The sequence below is a fragment of the Mytilus edulis genome, chromosome 6, assembly GCF_963676685.1.
Source record: "Mytilus edulis chromosome 6, xbMytEdul2.2, whole genome shotgun sequence".
NCBI classification, from domain to species: Eukaryota; Metazoa; Mollusca; class Bivalvia; order Mytilida; family Mytilidae; genus Mytilus; species Mytilus edulis.
In genome coordinates, this window is record NC_092349.1 from 43004930 (window position 1) to 43026521 (window position 21592).

Sequence of the window (21592 nt, forward strand, 5' to 3'; positions counted from 1 at the left end):
AATAAATATGCTGCAACAAAGTAAACAGAACTTTTAAACAGATTGCCACAAAACAAGCTGGATTTCAATAGGAAAGATATGTAAACAATTTTGATTCCATTAAAGTCCTTAAAAAACATTATTAAAATCTTAAAAACATAAATAAGTAAAGAGATAGAAATATACAGTTTGTTTTGTAGATTTGCATCTTAAATGTAAAGTGAATGTAGAGACAGAAATATAGTTTGATTTGTAGATTTTGACCATTCAAGAAAAACATAACAATGGATACTATAAAAACAGTATTGTTAAAAACACAAAATACATTTCTTCAATATTGGTTAACTTCCATTGTCATTTTGAAAATATTAAATACATTACACAAAAGTTATGAATATAGAGTACAGGAGAAAAACAGTTTCTATTGTATTAATTTCAAATCTAACATATTTTGTTCTGAGTAAATTTTCATTAACTTTTCTTTCATGTTTGGTATATATATTCCATGAAACCATCACTTTTTTTCCACAAAGTTCAAGTGAACCCTCAGAAAATGTGATACAGCACAGTTGTAAAATCTGAATAATGATCAATAATTAATTACTGCAAATTCAAACTTCAGAATAAATGTTAAACTTTTAAAGCATCTTCCATCATAATCATGCAACAAATGTACACTCAAGAAACAAATTCCCCAGATCTTTACATGATTTCAAAATATCCTAGACAATGAATGGCAACCTTTGATTATATATATATATAACTGCACACAATAATTTTCATATCTAAATCCCATTTAATATATGCATTTCTGATAAACATTTTCAAAATATTTCAAATGAAATATTTTGAAAATGTTTAACTACTTAAATTTGGTGGGTTTTATGAAGTATTTCCAAACTTTGTGACACTGTCGTATTTGTTTTCATCTTTATAACCAATTAAAAGATAAATTAAAATGGAGTTGGTTTTATACATGATTTTCATCTACTTGAAAGCATATAATCACAATATAACACTTGATAAATGTTTACAAAAATACAGTGTAAAAAGAGATAGGTATGCATAGAATTTAAGACATGAAATACAATAAAGCAAACAAAAATATCTACTCAACTTCATAACATTTAAATGTGGCTAACATTAAGAAAACATACTTTTATAACTTGTATTGCTATCTGTCTTTAAAATTCTGCTTTATAGCAGAAGTTTTCTGAATTCAACTAGTTGTATTTTAATTTCAACAAATGTTATCTGATAAATATTGATTCCAACACAAAACTATTGTTTGAAATCCCTTGTTAAAAAAAGAAAATTTGAAATATCTAACCAGAAGTCAAAAGTTTCAGAAAAAGGTGAACACATGAATGACTTCTGCTGTAAACAAAAAGATTAATTGATACAATAAGATTTTCAATGTTTTGTACATACAAGTTCTATGGAGACAATCAGTTTCAATGCCTTGTACATACAAGTTCTAATTATACATTTATTGCTTAAATTGCACTTTTTTGGTATACATAAATATACTTAAGAATGGTATACAACTAAATAATACATTTACATCTAGTTTATGATAAAATGCAAACAGAAACAGCAGTATGAGATTTGATGCATTTAAAAATGTAAGGATTTCAAAATAAAATAACTATCATTTTCAGCACTAATTCTAGTAAAATGTTTCAGCAAAAATGAACACATTGCGTTACAAGAAATTGTATATGTAAACTAATTTGCAGAATCTAATGCATTCTGGGTGATAGGTGTGTATGGCTTACAACATAATAACCAATAGAAATTCAACCAATGACTTCATCTTATTTTCATTTAAAGGCACACACAATAAATTATCCACTCCTTTAAATTGAGGAACAGCAGACTACAATCACAACACACTTTCCTCCATACAGATTACAAACACTGCAGATCTTAGGATTAATTATTCAAGTTCAGTCTTAATAAATATATTTGAATAAAACAAGATGTAGGTAAAATATCAATGAGACAGCAATTCAACAACACAAAAACAGAAAATTCTTCTACCTGAAAATTTAAAAAATATTATATGGCTTTCAGCAATAGACAAGTGACTTCAAAAATCTCTAATTTGCTAAAATTATGTGTTTTTATAATTAGAAAAACTGCATGAACACAATTTAAAAAAATAATAATATAAATAATAGTACTGCTTGAGAAAAGAATAATATCATAGTTTTAAAAACCTATTTTGTTTTTAAATCCAACTGGAAACAATAAATATTAAAATTTATCATACAAACAAAGTCTTAATATGTTACAGTTAGAATGAACACTATTGTTGAAACATTTCTGTTTTTAATCAGCTTATGTTATATTGTTGAAACTTATCATAAACTACAGCATCAAACACATACTAATAATGAAAAACCGGTTTAGTTTGGCACAAAACAATTTTTTCTTACATCTAATCACAAAAAAACTCATAACACAATTGCATTTATTTATAATGCAACATATAATTAATAAATAAACAATAATTTGGCAATCGTAAAAAAAAAACCAACAAAATGTAACCATAAAAATTCATGTAATTGGTGGTGTATTAGATTTATGACAACAAATATTAAATGCATTTTATATGACAAATTCATTTTTGTATGGTAAAATTTTAAAATCCAACCTTTTATAAACATGGTTTTATGAAAAACGAACTGGAAAAGTTTCTTAAAAACATTATGCCTCTCAACTAACATTTATGATTTGTTTCATATATTCTGATAAATATAAAATCCCACATATAAAAGTCCACTTTAAATTGATCCCACATTTTCAGTGCAGCAGACAGTTTCTATAGCAACCTAAGTCAAGGTCACTTAGGGAGCACCACATTTATATATTGAACACACCATTGGTCATGTGATCAGGATCCACAGCAGCAGCAGATATAGAGGTTGTTGTCATGGTATTGTTGGCTGTTTCAGTTATTGTTTTGACAACTTTCCTCAATTCTTGCACTTGGTTTTCAACAACACTGAAATAAATATACTTTCTAAAAAAATATTTCTAGTATACATGTAAATAGTTTCATTAATTTGAAGACTTATGTGTCTTTGTTTAAACCATATTTCAATGAATGTTTCCCCAAATAAATTAAGACTTGTAATGAAACCTTGTTATCTGAAATACTGAATGAGAGAGTCCTACAAATATAAGTGGTTTATCAAAATGGCAAAAGTAACTTGAAAGAACAAAAGTTGAGCAAATAGAAAAGCTGGTATGATTGAACCATAAGTTTCAGAAAGGATTTAATCAATTTGCTCAGATTTTAACTAGTCTAAAGACTATTTAATATTCATAAAATGTAAATTTCAATCCAGATTTCTTCAATAAATGATCTGTATGTTTTCAGCATATGCTTATCTAAGTAAAGAGAGAATGGCTAAAATAACATACCTCCATGAATCTGTAGAAGTTTCTATAGACAGAGTATGGACATCCATCTGTTTCTGTAAACCTGATATCTGTGATCTCAAGGAACTTAAACAGGTCTGTAAGTTATCTAATGGTCTGAAAAACACAAAATCAGTATATGTTTAAACAATTCAATCTGATATCTGTGATCTGAGGGAACTTAAACAGGTCTGTAGATTATCTAATGGTCTGAAAAACAATATCAATACATGTTTAAATAATTCAACCTGACATCTGTGATCTGAGGCAACTTAAACAGGTCTGTAAGTTATCTAATGGTCTGAAAAACAATATCAATACATGTTTAAACAATTCAGCCTGATATCTGAGATCTCAAGGAACTTAACCAGGTCTGTAGATTATCTAATGGTCTGAAAATAATATCAAAGCATGTTTAAATAATTCAACCTGACATATGTGATCTGAGGGAACTTAAACAGGTCTGTAGATTATCTAATGGTCTGAAAAACAATATCAATACATGTTTAAACAATTCAGCCTGATATCTGAGATCTCAAGGAACTTAAACAGGTCTGTAGATTATCCAATGGTCTGAAAAACAATATCAATACATGTTTAAATAATTCAACCTGACATCTGTGATCTGATGGAACTTAAACAGGTCTGTAGATTATCTAATGGTCTGAAAAACAATATCAATGCATGTTTAAATGATTCAGCCTGATTTGAGGTTATCTAATGTTCTGGGCAAAAAAAATCTGTGTATCGTTCAAATGTTATCCAACATTTTTCAATTATTTTAAACTAAAGAATACATATTCATCGGTACAATTATTTTAATGTTTACTAGATTTTAATTTCAAATTCAGTCAAGTACTGAAGTAGACTCACTTCTTTAATGTATTTTAGGTTGCTTTCAAATCTGTTTTAGAAATTCATCAACCCTCGGATTTTGGAATTATCCAATTACTTGCATTACTTGCTTACAATGGAAGATTGCTTTTAAAAATACAAAACTATGAAAGGTAAAATCAGAATTCCACTTTCTTCTATATTGAGATTAAATGATCATTGTCCATACAACCAAATATATACTTACTTGCTTTCAAGGGCTTTTACACCTGTATCCTGAATGAGTTTCTCCACCATGTCCAGATCAAAAGGTAACGGTGGTATCAGTACATCATGGTCCACCACCTGTGTTCCTACATCCTTTGTATCCTCAGAATTATTTCTACTTCCACCAGAATTCATCCTCTTTGTCAGCTAAAAAAAATTAAAAAGAATAAACAAGTGAAACTGCGAGCTACTGCTCACTGATGATACCCCCGCCGCAAGTGGATAATATTAATAGTGTAAAAATATGCAAGTGTTCGGTAAACAGGAAGTTGTCGAGTGATGAATCTGAAAACGCATCACACGGTATAGCTGACTTATATAAATCCTGAAACCAAATTTAAGAAATCCTTGTATTGTAGTTCCTGAGAAAAATGTGACGAAAATTTTCAACTTGGCTACCATGTGTAAAATCATACCAGTGTTCGGTAAACAGGAAGTTGTCAAGTGATCAATCTGAAAACGCATCACACAATATAGCTGACTTGGATAAACCCTGAAACCAAATTTCAGAAATCCTTGTATTGTAGTTCCTGAGAAAAATGCGACGAAAAATATTCATGGGACGGACGGACTGACTGACGGACTGACGGAAGGACAGACAGAGGTAAAACAGTATACCCCCCCCCCCCCTTTTTTAAAGCGGGGGTATAATGATGTGAGATATTTTAAAATATGGAGTCTGTTCCTTTAATTTGATGTTTCAGAATCAAAGCACTACAAGTAATTTCACTGTTCACATATTTTTACGTTAAAATATTCATAAGATCATTTTTTTTGCATGCATCTCTTTTCAAGATTGGTAAAATCTGGCCTGAAATCATGCGATGACATTGCAAAAATTTGACTAAACGAATGCAAACTATTGTAAAATAAAGTAATATTGACCACATGAAATTTCACTTTACAGTAATCATATCTCTTCTGTTTGTCATATTTCTGGATTTGTTGCTGTTTACAACATTTATGTAATTAACTATTTACACACACAAATTATAATACAAACAAAATAAACCAAGTAAGACTGTTGTTTGACAGTTTATACATACCTTATGATGTTGTACTGAGGCCTTGAGTGTGGTTCTTAGTTCTGTAACCTGTGAATGGTAGTTAGCTTTTTCCTGTTTAGCTGTAGCCAACTCTGCTCTCATTGCCTCTGTTTCAGACTGACTTTCCTTTAATTACAAATCGTATATATTTTAATTCATCATTTGTAGGTACTTTTCAGATTATAGTTTCTATACATTTGTATATCTATGATATCTTGATTTAATTAGGACCCTTCCATCTCTGATGCAATTTTTATTTTTCATTTGCTAGTTTACTGGTTTACTAGTCTTCTAAACAATAACTTGTCAAAATGTGATTGTAAAAAAACAAAAGTTTAAAAAGTTTCTTATTTTTTCCGCATTTGTAGCACCTGCTTATGGTGTATATATCTCCTAATTGATACGATATTACTGTGCTTACATTTCCTATCATGATTTTCTTGATAGAGGGTTGTTGCTCACAAGGAAGCTATTAAATCAAGAGTTCCAAATGGTGAAGTTGAAATCATCTCTTTGTAAATTTTACGGACGCCATCACGAGTTGGTTGGCCGTTATGGAATAACCGTTTCACAAATGATATCGGATATGTTCCTTACGTCGTAACTACAATCCCCTTCTCTTTCATGAATGTGACCTACCGAATTAGACTATTTACCAGATTTTTTATAACATAAGCAACACGACAGGTGCCACATGTGGAGCAGGATCTGCTTACCCTTCCAGAGCACCTGAGACCACCCCTAGTCTTTGGTGGGGTTCGTGTTGTTTATTCTTTAGTTTTCTATGTTGTGTCATGTGTACTATTGTTTGTCTGTTTGTCCTTTTCATTTTTAGTCATGGCGTTGTCAGTTTGTTTTCGAGTTATGAGTTTGACTGTCCCTCTGGTATCTTTCGTCCCTTCTTTTTTAAAGTAAATATTGCATTATATGTTGCTTATTTATTTTTTGTTTGACATCACATTTATAACACATTGAAATATTTTTCCAGGATCATCAACCTGGTATTCTTTCAAAACTTCCCTTAATGATAATTGAAGGCTTGATATGTGTCTACTTTATATGCCAGTAAGATCAGAACTTGAAGTCTTTCCTCATTCAAATTTAACCCACATCTTTACAATCTTACTACATTCAGTACTTACCTGTAAACTTTTCTTGAGATCATCAATTTCTACATTTTGTCTCTGTTCAGCCAATGAGATGTGTTCCTGTATAGCATCTATTTCTTTACATTTCTGTGATAGCTGCCACTGTAAACTCTGAAAGAGAGACAAAAAATAAAATAAATTCTTTTATGTAATTATAAGAATAAGGAAACTGATTGCTCTTTGCAGAAAGTCTTGTGTGTGAATATTCAATGTGCATATTTTTAATTTTGAAACATTCACGGTTTGTTGATTTATTTATTAATAAAGGCCTCAAGAGTAGGGTGCAGGAATTTTTCGCTAAATTGAAGACCTGTTGGTGACCTTCTGCTCTTGTTTTTTTCTATGGTTGGGTTGTTGTCTCTTTGGCACATTCCCCATTTCCATTCTCAATATTATTTTAGGTTTATCAGATGATTTAGATTTTTCACTAAATTTTTTGAGTTTCTAAAAATAGTTACAAATTTCATATCTAACTAGTTTTGTGAAATTACACACATTTTTGCTGTCCATCAAAAATGTTTATTGCATGTTTCTTGTGAGTACAAGAGTATTGCTCAGTAAATCCAACCAGTACTCAATCACTAAATCTTCACGCAGTTGAAATCCATAATACATGTTATATCTCATTTTGTAAGGCAAATAAAGACAAACCTCCTTAGGAAAACCATGCCATTAAAATGTTATCATTGAATCTGCAAAATACCACCAATGAGAACAAATGTAACAAAGGCATACCTGAATCTGTTCTTGAAGAACTGGTTCCCTGGCTAAATTATCAGTCAGTTCTCTTTTGACCCTCTCCAGCTCTCTGGTCAGTACTTTGTTTTCACTGTCTAAATCAGTCAACCGTGACTGTTCACTAATGTGTGACTGTTTCCACTGGTCCAGTACTGTCTGTAGTTGACCTTTCTCCTGTGTAGCCACATCAAGATCATGTTGTAAAGTTTCCTTTTCAACTTTTGATGTGTCATGTCTTCGTTTTAACTTTTTGTTTTCTGTTATCTTTAATCCAATCTAAAAATGAAAAGAAGAGGATTATGTTGATTAATCGAGTGAAAAGTGATCCAAAAAGCTGTTTTGACATTGCATGGTTAACTGACTGACAAAAAACTATCACTGTGTTGAATACCCATTGGTGATCTTGAGCTGTTTTCAGCTCTCTAGATGGGATGTTGTCTCTTTGGCACATTCAAGTTTGCATTCTTAGTTTGATTTCCTTTTAAGTAAAACAAGAATGCAGGAGTTGTTGTGTTAAGAATACCTCTATTAATAATTCAAATGATCAGAAAACAAGAAAACAGAAATCTGACAGATGCGAAAAATGCTTACAACATTGCAAATCATCACTGTCAACCTGATGACCTTATATAAGGTCTTTCTGTTCCACTGACCTGGAGAAATATTTGACCAAATTTTTTAAACTTCAACATTCTTTTCAATAGTATCTTAGATAAGTGCAACAAAATATATTTTTGGACAATTGGACAGACAAGGTGAATTCAATAAAGTCCTCATTTCTAAAGTAGGTATATTAAATAGAAAATACTAAATCAATATAAACATTAACAACAATACAGGAGTACCCACCTGTTTTCTAAGATCTCTCTGTCCATCTTTCTCCTGTTGAAGAACTCCTTCTAAACTCAGAATCCTTTTATTATAATCTTCTTCTCCGTCTTGCCATTGTCTGACTAAGCCTTCCATGTGTGTTTGAACATCTACCAGGGATGACTCTCTCCTAGCTAATGCCTCCTCTAGCTGAGAAACATGTTGTTTTAAAGAGCTGTTAGTCTGCATTAAACCTATAAAAAGATAAATTTATAATATGTTAATAAAATAACAAAAAGTCAGAATTCATGAAAATATCCTAACATCATTCATGTCATTAAAGAAGTTACATGTATTTGACCTCTTCCTCTGCCCAAAATACAAACAAATATATTTGTAAAGTTACATTTTACTTATTTTTCATACATTTTAGTGTCCCCGACTTATTGAATATATATTTTTACTTCAGGAATATTTGACATACTGTGGATTCATATATTTTCGTGCGTATTAATTTTTGTGGATTCAGGAAATCTGGGGTTTTTTTTGTGGATATTTAATTTTGAGGATTTCAAACCATGAAAATTGGTATCCAACTAATAATAATGAATCTACAGTAGTGAATAAACCATTTAATTTCATCAACTGCAAAGACAACAAACATATATGATATGTACCTGCCACTCTGCCTTTTTCTTTTTCCAATTCTAATTCTAGTTTCTGATTGGTCTCCTGTGAAGCCATAGCCTCTAAATGTTCCTGTCTTTCTAGTTGTAACTGGTCTTCAAGGGCTGTTAGGTGTAGCTGAAACTCTTCTATTTCTTTTGCCTTGATTCTTTGTATCTCAAACAATTGGTTTTCTAATTTTTGTTTCTCTAACTTTGCTGTTTCAAGTTCTCTGGCAAGTTTCTAAAATGCAACATAGGAATCAAGTTAATATTATCATGATTATTTAAATACATATTTATAAAACAACTAGTATTACTGTGAAATATGGAAGACACAACTCTTTTAGAATAAAAAATGCCCATGTTTAAAATTTCAACTCAGTATGGAAATTTGCATTTCAAAAGGTACAATGTTTGTTTGTGCACAGAAAAACTGGTCTAACCACATAACATTAAGTACCAAGTAATGTTAACAGGACCATGTTGTTTGTTGTTGTTTATACTTTTTTTTAGGAGTCATGTGTCAATGATTGGTACGTTGTTTTTTTTAATTTTTGGTAATTCCTGCCTGTCATGCTGTTTCTGTATTCTTTTAATAGTTTGACTGCATTCAAATTTGTTTGGAATTTAACATTCTCTCTGCATCCTGCATCTTGTTTTCTTTTAAATTTGTTCTGTTTCTCAGATTTAAAAAAAATTAGATATGAATTAAGTTGAAATTAATAAAACTGATTGCACATTTTTATAACAAATACCACAGCTGAAAAGCTTTCTATTTAAAAATAGGATTTTGACAACTGTTGAATAAATAAAATGATTACCTGTAATTCTGAAGTAACTTGGTCTTGTTGTTCTAACATACTAATATCATACTTTTTCTTAGCCATATCCAACTCAGTTTCCAGTTTATCTTTCTCTTGAGTTACTTCCCTTAGTTTTGAACTCAGCAGCTCCACATTAGTATCAAACACAGCCTGTCTATCTGTCAGCTCTGTCTGCAATGATTTCAGATCAGTTTCTAATTGTTCACTCTTCTGTTGTTGATGATTTGTCTCTTTTTGATGTTGTTTTTCCAAATTTTCAAAAGAATTTTTCAGCTGTTCATTTTCATTCACGATCTCTTCATTATAGATCTTATCTCCTGAACTTTTTAACTCATCAATTTCTTGTTTCAATGAAGTCAATTCTGTTTCAGTTTGTGTCAATCTTTCTCGAGTTTCTGACAGCTCTTTTTTCAAATTTTCTTTTTCTTTAATGTTTTCATCTTTTACATTTTGAAGATTTGAAATACTATTCTCTAATTCACCAATTCTTTCTACAAATTGAGATTTCTGATTTTGCAATTCATCGAACATATGAGACTTATTTTCCGTCATAGAAACTTCAGCTTTTTGTTTCTCCACTTGAACACATTTTGATGATTCTTCAACCTGTACCAATAAGGCATTCTTCTCAGAATGAACCTGATTAAGCTCAGAAGTTTTATTAGTTAAATCCTGTTTCATTGATCTAAAACTTTTCTCAACTTTACCCATATCACTTCTTAAATTTTCCAAAGCCTTGTCCACAGAAGATTTTTCTTCAAGTGCAGCTTTCAGGGCTATCTCAGTTGCTGCTTTCTCCTCTTTCAACTGCAAAATTTCAGAATCTTTCAAACTTAAACTTTTTTGAAATGATGACAACTGTGCCTCAACTTCAATTAGTTTTTGCTTAGATTCTTCCACAATAGTATCCCTTTCAATCAAACTTTCTTGAGACAAAGTAAGTTTTTTCATCATTTCAATCTGTTCATTTTCGAGATTAAATATCTGGTTTTGTTTCTTCTTCAAGTCTGCTTGTGCCTTTTCGAGTCTTGAATCAAGATCATTATTTGATGAAATGAGATTTTGAATACGAGATTTTTCGTCATCGACTGACTGTAATTTTGCATCAAATGTATTTTCAATCATAGTTCTCTCCCTTTGAATGTCTTGAAATGCAGCCTCACGTTCCATCATATCAGATTCAATAGCCTCTAGATGCTTGGCTAACGTTTCCTTGTCTTTCAAAGCTTTCTGCTGACTTTCTTTCATTTGATGTCTTAGCTTTGCATTTTCAGTTTTCAACCTCTCAATTATACTTCCTTGTGAGGCTGCTTGACCTTGAAGCATTGTTAATTCATGTTGTAGTTTTGACCTTGCTTCATGTGCAGCCTGAAGCTGTTGCTGATACCAAACTTTTGTATTGAGTAAAGAGTTCAGATCACTTCTTGCAGATCTCATTTCAGATTCTGTCTCCATTTTAGTCTGTAAAACACTTTGAACTTCTACATAAAGTTCTGCTATTTTATTTTTCAAAGCCTGAATAGTTACTTCTTTGGCTCTTATGTCGTCTCGAATCTCCCTAACTTTACTCTGCATTTTATCATTTGACTCTTGAGAAAGATGTAATTCCTCTTGTAGTCCTTTTGATTCCATAACTTTTTCATCTAGAAATTTTTGTGCAGAAGCTAAAGATTGTTCCAGAATAGACCTACTGGACTTAAATTTATCTAATTCTAACTTCAATGTATCCACTTCCCCTTTTTTACTATTTTCATCCACAGATTTCAATTTAATTTTCAATGACGACACCTGTGCTTGCAACTCTGCCCTCTCTTGAAGAGTTGTCTGTGCCTCCTCTGTTAACATCTCTAGCTGTCCTTCAAGCTTAGCCTTTTCCCTCAAAATGGCCTCCAGTTCTTCTGATCGTACAGTCTTGTCTGGGGACTGATGAGCATTTTTAGTGACTACATGCTCTCTTAAATTTTTGTTAAACAATGGTCCAACTTGAGGTACATGAATGTTTGAAAATCTTTTTGGAGTACTTGTTACCATGGTAACAGAGTTATTTTCTTGCACAACCTCTGAACCAATACCTGAATCTGTCAGTTGATTAGAATACAAGTCGTCAGAAGTATCATGAAAAGAGGTTTTCAAATCTTGAGAAATTTGTTTGACAGGTCTAAAAGAAGTCTCCTTAACTGGAGGAGAATAAGTTCTTTGCACATGCTCTTTAGGCACAATGTCGTTAATATTAATCGTTTTATATGGTGGCAGAGATTTCAGAAATCTGTCAGTTTCAGACTGATTTATAGCTTCTAATTCACTAGCAGCACTTGACACACTTTGTGTATCTTCAGATGCAGAACCTTGATCACTTAATGGATCAATGTCTAATTTGTTTTTGTCCTTTTTGTCCTCTTTAGTAATGGCTGAACCTCTCCAGGATGTTTTTTCTGTTGTCATAGTGATGCTTTGTGTTGGTACACGGATCAGTTCATTTGTAGCTGTGAAGTCTGAGGAGGCAGATGCATTGTCATTGGTGTTGACAGCAATCTGAACATCATCAAAACCCAAGCCAGAAGTTGGAGTAAGAAACTACAATGAAAAATTATGAGAAAACTGTTAGAACAAAATGACATTTATTATTCAAATTACAAAAAAAAAACCACCCAGAAAACATAATTATGAAAGCAAACTAAGATTTACAAATGGGGTACTTAAATTATACATTCTTCATGTCAAGGCCTTTTATAGCTGACTATATGGTATGTTTTTTTTGTCATTACTGAAGACCATACAGTGATCTATAATTGCTTATATCCACTTCCTTTGAGCTCAGGTGGATAGTTGTCTTGTTGACATTCATATTGGATTTCCTTATTTTATTATTTATGTGCAAATTTTACATTCACATTCAAAACATAACATGTTAATATGAATTGATCTATCATATGAGATTTCAATTTTCTCTCAATGGCCTTATTGCAGCATGTATGGAACCATGATCTTTTAAAATAGAATGTATTATAAGTTTAGGGAAACAGTGCTATCTCATAGTGCCATTTGCAAATGTTTAGGTGAACCGAGAACCATCCCTTTAATGTCAACAAATGTTACACCAACCATTTTTAACCATCCTACCTGGTCTGTGCCTTGTGTTGGTGTTACAGATGGGCTTAGACCTTTCAACCTTCTCTCTGTTTCTGCTATAATCTGAGCTACAACCTCTGGTGGGGCTGGTGCTATTTTCCTGTCACCTATAAATTATAATAATGATTTTTGGAAAAATGTAACACTTTCTTGACCTGAAGACCAGAATACAAGTTTAAAATTTTCTAGTTACAGGGCACAAGATGGATGCAGATGATACAAAACCCTGACATACTATGAAAGAACAGATTTATGATGGAACCCTCCCCAAGTTTGGGGAGGTTGAGTATTCACATAAAAGTATAACTCTGCTACTTCTGTATGTGCCTACAAAAAAAAAGTCAGGGTCCTCTAATAACAATAAAATCAGCAGTAAAAAATAAAGTTAAAATGTTCTTATGCTGAATACAGTATGGTTTTTGCTAGTTGTTGAAGGGTGTAAGGTGACCTGTAATTGTTAACTTCTATGTCATTTGGTCTCTTGTGAAGTGTTGTTGCATATGCAATCATACCACTTTTTATTTTTATATTTTGAGTTTCTCAACAAAAACTCTTTATACAGGAAAGCATCTGATTGTAATGAATTTTATTTCTTTAAATGATTGAGATCCAAATACATTTGTTTGAACAAAATCAAATGTATTAAATTAAGAATGGATATGAGGAATGCGTCAAAGAGACAACAACAGAATCAAAGGGCAGAAAACAGTTGAGGCCAACAATGGGTCCTCAGCATAACTTTATCACACACCTATAACTGAATTCTGTAGATGTAAAGCATCAGCTACTGTTTCAAATGCTCCATCGGTAACATCACCTGGACCTGGACTCTGGTGAGAGTTCGACATTCTTAATTTCTGGAATGTCCTGGCTTTGTTTAAAGCTGCAGTATTGGCAGAAACCTGAAAAAATATTGATTATTATCATCGTCTAGTATAATTAAGTCTTTTGAAGACATTACATATCATAATGTTGATAAGAAAAAAACCTAGCTGGCAAAGTGAATATCCCATTGCAAACATGACCTTGAACTTAAAAAACATCCTGTATATTGCAAGCCTTTGCTATGTTTGACTGGATGCAAGATTATAGTTTTCTGTCAGACTCCTCTCAAATATTTTGTGATCTGGACATATGAATCAAAATTCAAAAGAGTAATCTCTTAGCCATGAAGTAGACTGTTAGAAGAATATGGTGCCTACAAGCTTTAGCTACAAGACAACATAGTTTATTAGGAGGAAAGTTAAATATTTCTAAACAAGTCAACTCAATACAGTTTTGTCTTAACCAAAAGGAATTCACTTCCTGCACTTCTCTATTGTTGTCACTTAACAAAGCCTGACAGACAGACAGACAGGAACACCAGGCAATATCAATATAAACTTTCTCTCTCTCTCCACCAAGTTATCTATAAACAAACCTTGAACAGAGTTCTAATGTCAGTTTCAGAGATTTTTTCTTTCCTTGTTATGTATGAAGTGTCTATATCTCTCAGAGAGTAGTCAGGATGTATAATGTTGTGTTGGTGTAACAGCCCTGCAGACACACCATCAGAACACACTAACTTGGTATGTATCTGTGTAGTCTTCACACAACTTGGCTGAGCTCTAATTGATGGTCTACTGGTTTGGTTGCTTACTGAAAAGAAATGTATTTTATGAAACTTTTTTAAAATCTAATGCTTTATAATTTTTTTTACTAGGAGTAACATGGCGAGTCTTAATAGTGGAGTAGGATTTGCTGACATTCGATAAACCTGAGTTAACCTCCAATTTTGTTTGAGTTTGTATTTCTCCATCTTTATGTTCAGTGTTATATTTCATTGTATTTTGTGACTGTTATTTTTTTCATCTTTTTTTCTCTCCAGGCTCCAGCCATGATATTGTCAATCATTCTTGACTGGGGTTCTTTTATTTTTCATAATAATTTTTTGCAAACCAAATGATACTTTTCCACAGAGTCATATCATCTAGGTCAAGTTATTTAAACTTTTGTTTTTTCACTTGTCCCATTGAAAACATACAATAGGTATTTAAAATAAATTCTATCTAGTTTTTAAAAAAAAAATTCTAAGAGAAATCCATTAATCGTTAATTTACCTGTCGAAAAAAAGTATATTCTAAATAGATGAAAATACATGTATCAACTCACAAAACTGCATGTGTTGTATTATTGATTAAATATCAATAATATATTTTCAATCTGTTCTGTTAATTGATAAAGTCTAGTTTGATTTTGTCAGTTTTATGGCCTACTGAATCAGTTATCACCAGATTTGTACTACCATGGGAACACAGGTGCCACATGGGGAGCAGGATCTGCTTACCCTTCCAGAGCACCTGAAATCATCTTTTGTTTTTGGTGGGGTTCATGCTGATCAGTAATTAGTTTTCTATGTTGTGATTTGTGTATTGTGGCTTGTCTTTAGGTCTTTTTCGTTTTTTTGCCATGGCATTGTCAGTTTATTTCTTGAATGACAAGTTTAAATTTATCTCTGGTATCTTTTGTCTCTCTTTTAAGGAATGCTGTGTTTCAATTAACCTAAGAATCAGGTGTTTTTGTTATAGTTTTTAAAAGTTATGATAAAAGAATGCTCTGGTTGAAATTAGTAGTTCACTGTGTAAAAGATACTTAATTTAATTTAGAAATTTAAATAATAAAAGACTAGCAAATACAACACTGAAATTTTAACAGTAGAAAATACAAAATTAGGAAATATTAATATAAATAGCAAAAAAAAAGCATATGCATAAACATAAAGCATAAATAAATGAGTATAAACTGCAGAATAAAACATCAAACACTTAATTACCTATATTGCAGACATGTATATATATATTATAAAACAAGAATGTGTCCCAAGTACATGGATGCCCCACTCGCACTATCATTTTCTATGTTCAGTGGACCGTGAAATTAGTGTCAAAACTTTAATTTGGAATTAAAAATAGAAAGATCATATCATAGGGAACATGTGTACTAAGTTTCAAGTTGACTAGACTTCAACTTCTTCAAAAACTACCTTGACCAAAAACTTTAACCTGAAGCGAACGGACGCACAGACGGACGGACGGACGAACAGAGGCACAGACCAGAAAACATAATGCCCCTCTACTATCGTAGGTGGGGCATAAAAACACTTTTTGTACAAGAATCTTTGTCATGCTAGTATCTTTCCTAATTTCTAAATCATTAATCTAATTTTATAAAGAAAAATTGTGCAGAAATGTAAACACAGAGGCTCTTAAGAGCCTGTGTTGCTCACCTCGGTCTATGTGCATATTCAACAAAAGACATAGATGGATTAATGACGAAATTGTGTTTTGGTAATGGTGATGTGTTTGTAGATCTTACTTTACTGAAAGTTCTTGCTACTTACAATTATCTTTATCTTTAATGAACTTGGTCCATTAGTAACAGAGAAAAATATTTTGTTAAAAATTTACAAAAATTTACAAAATTTATGATAATTGTTAAAAATTGACTGTAAAGGGCTGTAACCCCTTATGGGGTCAAATAACAATTTTTGTCATGTTGATTTATTTGTAGATATTACTTTGCTGAACATTATTGCTGTTTACAGTTTATCTCTATCTACCATAATATTCAAGATAATAACCAAAAACGGCAAAATTTCCGTAAAAAGTTACCAATTCAGGGGCAGCACCCCACCAACCGGTTGTCCGATTCGTCTGAAAATTTCAGGGCAAATAGATTTTGACCTGATAAACAATTTAACCTTGTCAGATTTGCTCTAAATGCTTCGGTTTCAGAGTTATAAGCCAAAATCTATATTTTACCCCCATGTTCTATTTTTAGCCATGGCGGCCATCTTGGTTGGTTGGCTGGGTCACGCCACACATTTTATAAACAAGATACCCCAATGATGATTGTGGCCAAGTATGGTTAAATTTGGCTCTGTAGTTTCAGAGGAGAAGATTTTTGTAAAAGATTACAAAAATTTACCAAAAATTGGTAAAAAATTACTCTAAAGGGCAATAACTCCTTAAGGGGTCAACTGACAATTTTGGTCATGTTGACTTATTTTTAGATCTTTCTTTGCTGAACATTATTGCTGTTTACAGTTTATCTCTATCTATAATAATATTCAAGATATATAATAACCATATAACGGCAAAATTTCCTTAAAATTGCCAATTCAGGGGCAGCAACCCAACAACCAGTTGTTCGATTCGTCTGGGCACACATTTTTTAAACTAGATACCCCAATGATGATTGTGACCAAGTTTGGTTAAATTTGGCCCAGTAGTTTCAGAGGAGAAAATTTTTGTAAAAGTTAACGACGCCGCCGGAGGTCAAGTGATGAGAAAAGCTCACTTGGTCCTTTGGGCCAGGTGAGCTAAAAAGATTATGCTAAAACTAGTCCTTATTCATGTATTTCATATTTGTTTCTCATAAATTAGGCCATTGGTTTTACCTTAAAATCATTTCAACTCTTTCATGTTTAGTGACCTAAAATATCTTTGCTTTAAGTTTAATAATTACATGCACTCAGTTTCAAGAGTTAAGTTTAATCTAGTTTCTATTGCTTCTTATGTATATTAAATTTTTTTCACTGTATTGCTACTTGTGTATATTATTTAATTTTTAAATTTTACTCTATTGCTACTTATGCCTATTATTCAAGGCAAAACAATCATTTAAATATAACTTTTACAGTTACTTTGATTACAGTAGAAACTTTCATCAATTGACAATTTTTTTCAAACAAATTAATGCTATTCTGTTTATAAAAGATTCAAATCTAAAAATATGAATTGTAGAAATAGAATTTTGTCTTGTCTGTGTGATGGAATCCCAATTTTAAACAATTGTTGATAACCATGTCACCTAAAAAGGTACATCTAAGTCTTGCAAAAAACAATGTTAGCATAGTTTTTGAATTTCTGAATTCTCACACTAAACTCACTTAATTTAACATAAAGTTACCATAATTATTTTATTTCACAAAAGACATTTTTTTTTTTAGAAAACTAACACTTTTTAGGAAGATTTTATGACAATGTACCAGTAATTAGTCTAACCAGTCAAACATTGGTTAATTGAATGTTTATGTGCACAAATCTGATCATAGTTGCTATTGTAAAATGTATAAACTAAAAACATAATATACCATTAGTAGAAAGCCATGTAGTTTTGTTAGTTCTGTTTCTGCTTTCAGTGTAAACATGTGAGCTGTTACTATGGTTACATGATGGTATGTCAACTAACTGTTCTCTATATATCTGGTCAGGTTTTATCAAGCAGGGTTTACTTACAAAGGAACCTAAAGGGACAAAACTCTTTTGAAGGGTTTCATAGGCTGCATGTGATCCAAGCCCTTTGGTTTCCCCTAAATTAAAAAATGTTTATCTTCATGCAAATAGTATATACATCTAGTTGCTAATAAAATTTAAGCATGCAAAGAAATTTAATATTCAGTTCTTTTGTTAAACACAGCTGCATATTTGATCTACAATTTTCTATATTTTTTTCAAATCCTTAGATGCTTCTAGTTTAACAAGATATATAAATGTAAATAATAAGAAATATAAGCAAAAATAAAGAACATCTAATTGAATACAACTTCAAGCAAAATAATCTTTCCTACAAGAATTGATGTCAGCTATTACACATGTTTAATTTCATTATATAATACATTTTATTAATTTTTTGTGTCTTTTTTATCTGTAAATTTCCCGCACCATATGTTAATAAACTGGAATTAAATTTTAAATATTTATAAAATAGACAATAAAACTTACTTTTATTTATTTGTTTATGCCTAAGTGCATACAACACAATGAATAACTGATCATATTGTTTAATAAATGTATATCTAATTTACTGTACAAAAGCTAAGCATCAATCCTTTATCTGTAGTGCAGAGTTGTATACAAACAAGGTTATCAAAAAGTTATCATCATCAAACTACAGATTATCTCCCCTTTAATTTTAATGATCATTGATTATGAAAGAAGATAAACAACTCTGCCTTTCCTATTTAAATATAAAGCAAATACCACTGGTTTGGATCCAGGAATTATATATATATGAGTGTGTGTTTAATTTGCCTTTCCAAAATCTAAAAAGATTCTGGGTAATAAAGTGATTGAATCTATTCATTGATTTAGAAACAGGGAATCAAATAAATTAATTCATTCACACACTTTCTTACAGATAAACAAAAACAAATATGTTTGCTTATTTTGATAAATATTTTGTTTGATTCATGGATCCATGCCAATTATGTTAAAATACTCTATATGAATGTCACACCTCTACATTTATTAGCCTCAGAATAAGTATAGGTCAATGCACTGCTACCCTGTAATGTTGTTCCTCTTCTAGGTGGCTCAAACTGAGTATCGTAATTAACAACAGTGTCAAATGAATCTAGATCTGACTGAGGTGAAAAATCCCCCTCTTCAAAGGTGACCTGTTGAAGAGTCAGCTCAAATGGCTCCATAGAAACAGCAACAGTCCTTCATTACCAGGAACTGCTACCTACAATGAGAAAAAGAAGTTATGATTAATTATGCTGTAAATACAAAACTATGTCGACACAATTCTAGACATGAATGTATGATACAGTTTGTATTTGATCACACTTATGGAGTTGATACAATAAATACACACAGAAAACAATCTTCTAATATCTATGTTTTAAAGCATGATGTCTAAAGAAGACCTTGTATTTTTCTGATCTTATTATTGAGATATGTTCACCCGGAGTCAATAGAGGACTGAGTCCCACTAACAGATCTAGACCTAGCAGTATTCTGAGTCGAGTCTAAGAGTTATTTTCTGTGGTATCTAAATCTAATTAAACAGTGTTTTGGACTGTTTTCATCTCATCTTCTTGTTAAGTTTTCATTAGTTAACAGAAGTTCACGAAATAGTACAATAGTGTTAAAAGTGGCGTTGAACACCAACATGACCAATCAATCATATTATTACACGAACTCGACAAAATGTGCACTATGGTCAAAATACTTCTTTGGATCTCCTAGACTAGAAGGATTAAATTTTAAGTATGATTTGCTTTGAAGCATATTCTCCACAATAAATAATCTAATTATACAAGTAGGGTGTTGGCTTTCAGGTCGATCTGGCCCCACGTCGATCCGTCCCACGTCGATCGGGCCCACGTCGATCCGGCCCATATGTAAAGTCGATCCGGCCCCAATAAAAAAAAATATTTTTAAAAGGAATAAAAATAAAGATATATATTAATTGTAATTCATAAATGTTTATGATTTTTATTATAATGTAAAAGGTGTACGTTAAAAAAAAATAAAAAAGGCCTTTGAAAAATATTTTCTTTAGATGAGTATAAAACAACTAGGTTGATTATGTTTTTATTACAAGTTTTCAAGATTATTGTATAATTATATTAAAACGTATATAACAAATAGTTACATACACAACGGTACAAGCTGATCCCCATGCTGATACATACAAACTTTGTTTTTCTTTTAATTTCTTTAAATTTCTAAAATGTTGTTTGATTTGCCGAATCCTGTGCATTTAATGTCATGTTATTTTCCTGCAATAAAGCATAATGGATACTCATATAACTTGTTTTTATTTATCTACACACAACTATTCCAAATATTGTCAACTTTAAGAAAAATATATTCACTATATTCGATAGTACAAAAAAAAACCAAGTGTTATAGAAGCCTCTGATGTTACCTGAAAAAAAAATATACATTGTCAATTAATACTTATTATTTATACCAAACAAAAGATCGAACTACAAATGTATAAAGACCTTGTTGATTACGTAACTTTAGTTAATCAGGATTTGATTGAATTAAGTGATTACGATTGGCATTACCTTAGTTCACAATCATCAGACAATTGTTGAATAACAAACCAATTATAGACTAATGATTTGGTTAAACAAGACATTATGATGAGTTAAATTTTAACGGTTCCATTGGACTGTAAATATTTATTTAGCTGCTCTGTGTGAGAAGTAAATAAAATAAAAATCGCCATGACATTCAAAGTCAACATGGAAAATATCTTCACATTTTAAAATATGTTGGAGCTACTATACAGTCCTGGTATATATGATGAGTTTATTTATATATGCAAACAGACACAATAACACTCTGACGTTTTGTATCGATTTAAAATAGTTCTTTAACTGGTACTCCAATACTTCACTTATCTGTTGTCGTCCATCATCGACACTTTTTGCAAATTCCGTTTATACTGTTCAAATTTGTGACAAATTCCTCCATATAGTGAATACAGTTTATTCATATTTTATTATGGGGTCGGATCGACTTGGGCCAGATCGACTTTGGCCAGATTGACTTGGGACCGGAACGACCGGATACCGGGTGTTGCGCGATTGTGGCTAATCACAAAGATGATCAAAGATTGAACAGGATAAACCTGGTACATGTATCCCAAGTTCAACTTTCAAGTTCCCTTACTGGCCATAGTTTTAACAGTTGCATTAGTAAGACAACAAAGATTGCACACATAGTTTCTAAATTCAGCGAAAAAATGAGGAATATAGGGAAATGTTTAGTACCATTATCTAGTCATCTGTTTCTTGTCGGCACAAGTGTCAAAATTTTTGCTTGGTGTCACTTCCTGCCATGTTGTTATTTTTGTTAGAACAAATTATGTCATTTGGTCCCGTACTCACTCTTCTTTTATCGGTTTTTGTTAAAAATAATATCATAAAGGTCAAATAA

General features: G+C 31.5%; 1 protein-coding gene across 5 annotated transcripts; it reads right to left on the reverse strand.

Moving 5' to 3' along the window:
- Window positions 1–476: 476 nt before the first annotated feature.
- Window positions 477–21545, reverse strand: LOC139527694 (golgin subfamily A member 3-like). Of its 5 annotated transcripts, XM_071323312.1 has the most exons (15): window positions 21427–21545; window positions 19152–19379; window positions 18007–18225; window positions 14293–14510; window positions 13624–13774; window positions 12864–12979; window positions 9741–12317; window positions 8929–9160; window positions 8291–8505; window positions 7439–7717; window positions 6698–6814; window positions 5556–5681; window positions 4490–4656; window positions 3412–3525; window positions 477–2989 (listed from the first exon to the last, which is right to left on the reverse strand). In XM_071323312.1, exons 2-15 carry the CDS (start codon window positions 19339–19341, stop codon window positions 2848–2850), a joined length of 4863 nt encoding a protein of 1620 aa, XP_071179413.1. In that variant the 5' UTR covers window positions 19342–19379; window positions 21427–21545; the 3' UTR covers window positions 477–2847. The 5 variants fall into 5 exon arrangements, with proteins under 5 accessions (XP_071179413.1, XP_071179417.1, XP_071179416.1 ...); XM_071323316.1 differs by lacking the exon at window positions 18007–18225 and having other exon boundaries at window positions 19200–19379; XM_071323315.1 differs by lacking the exon at window positions 18007–18225.
- Between the last annotated feature and the right edge of the window lie 47 nt (window positions 21546–21592).

Excerpts from the sequence above, each read along its gene's own strand:
- LOC139527694 (XM_071323312.1), bottom strand. The coding sequence starts at position 19,341 with ATGGAGCCATTTGAGCTGACTCTTCAACAGGTCACCTTTGAAGAGGGG. Across the intron at positions 18,226-19,151 it reads TGAGGCTAATAAATGTAGAG|GGGAAACCAAAGGGCTTGGA; the intron begins GTGTGACATTCA and ends TTTTTAATTTAG. Across the intron at positions 2,990-3,411 it reads ACTTCTACAGATTCATGGAG|TGTTGTTGAAAACCAAGTGC; the intron begins GTATGTTATTTT and ends TATTTATTTCAG.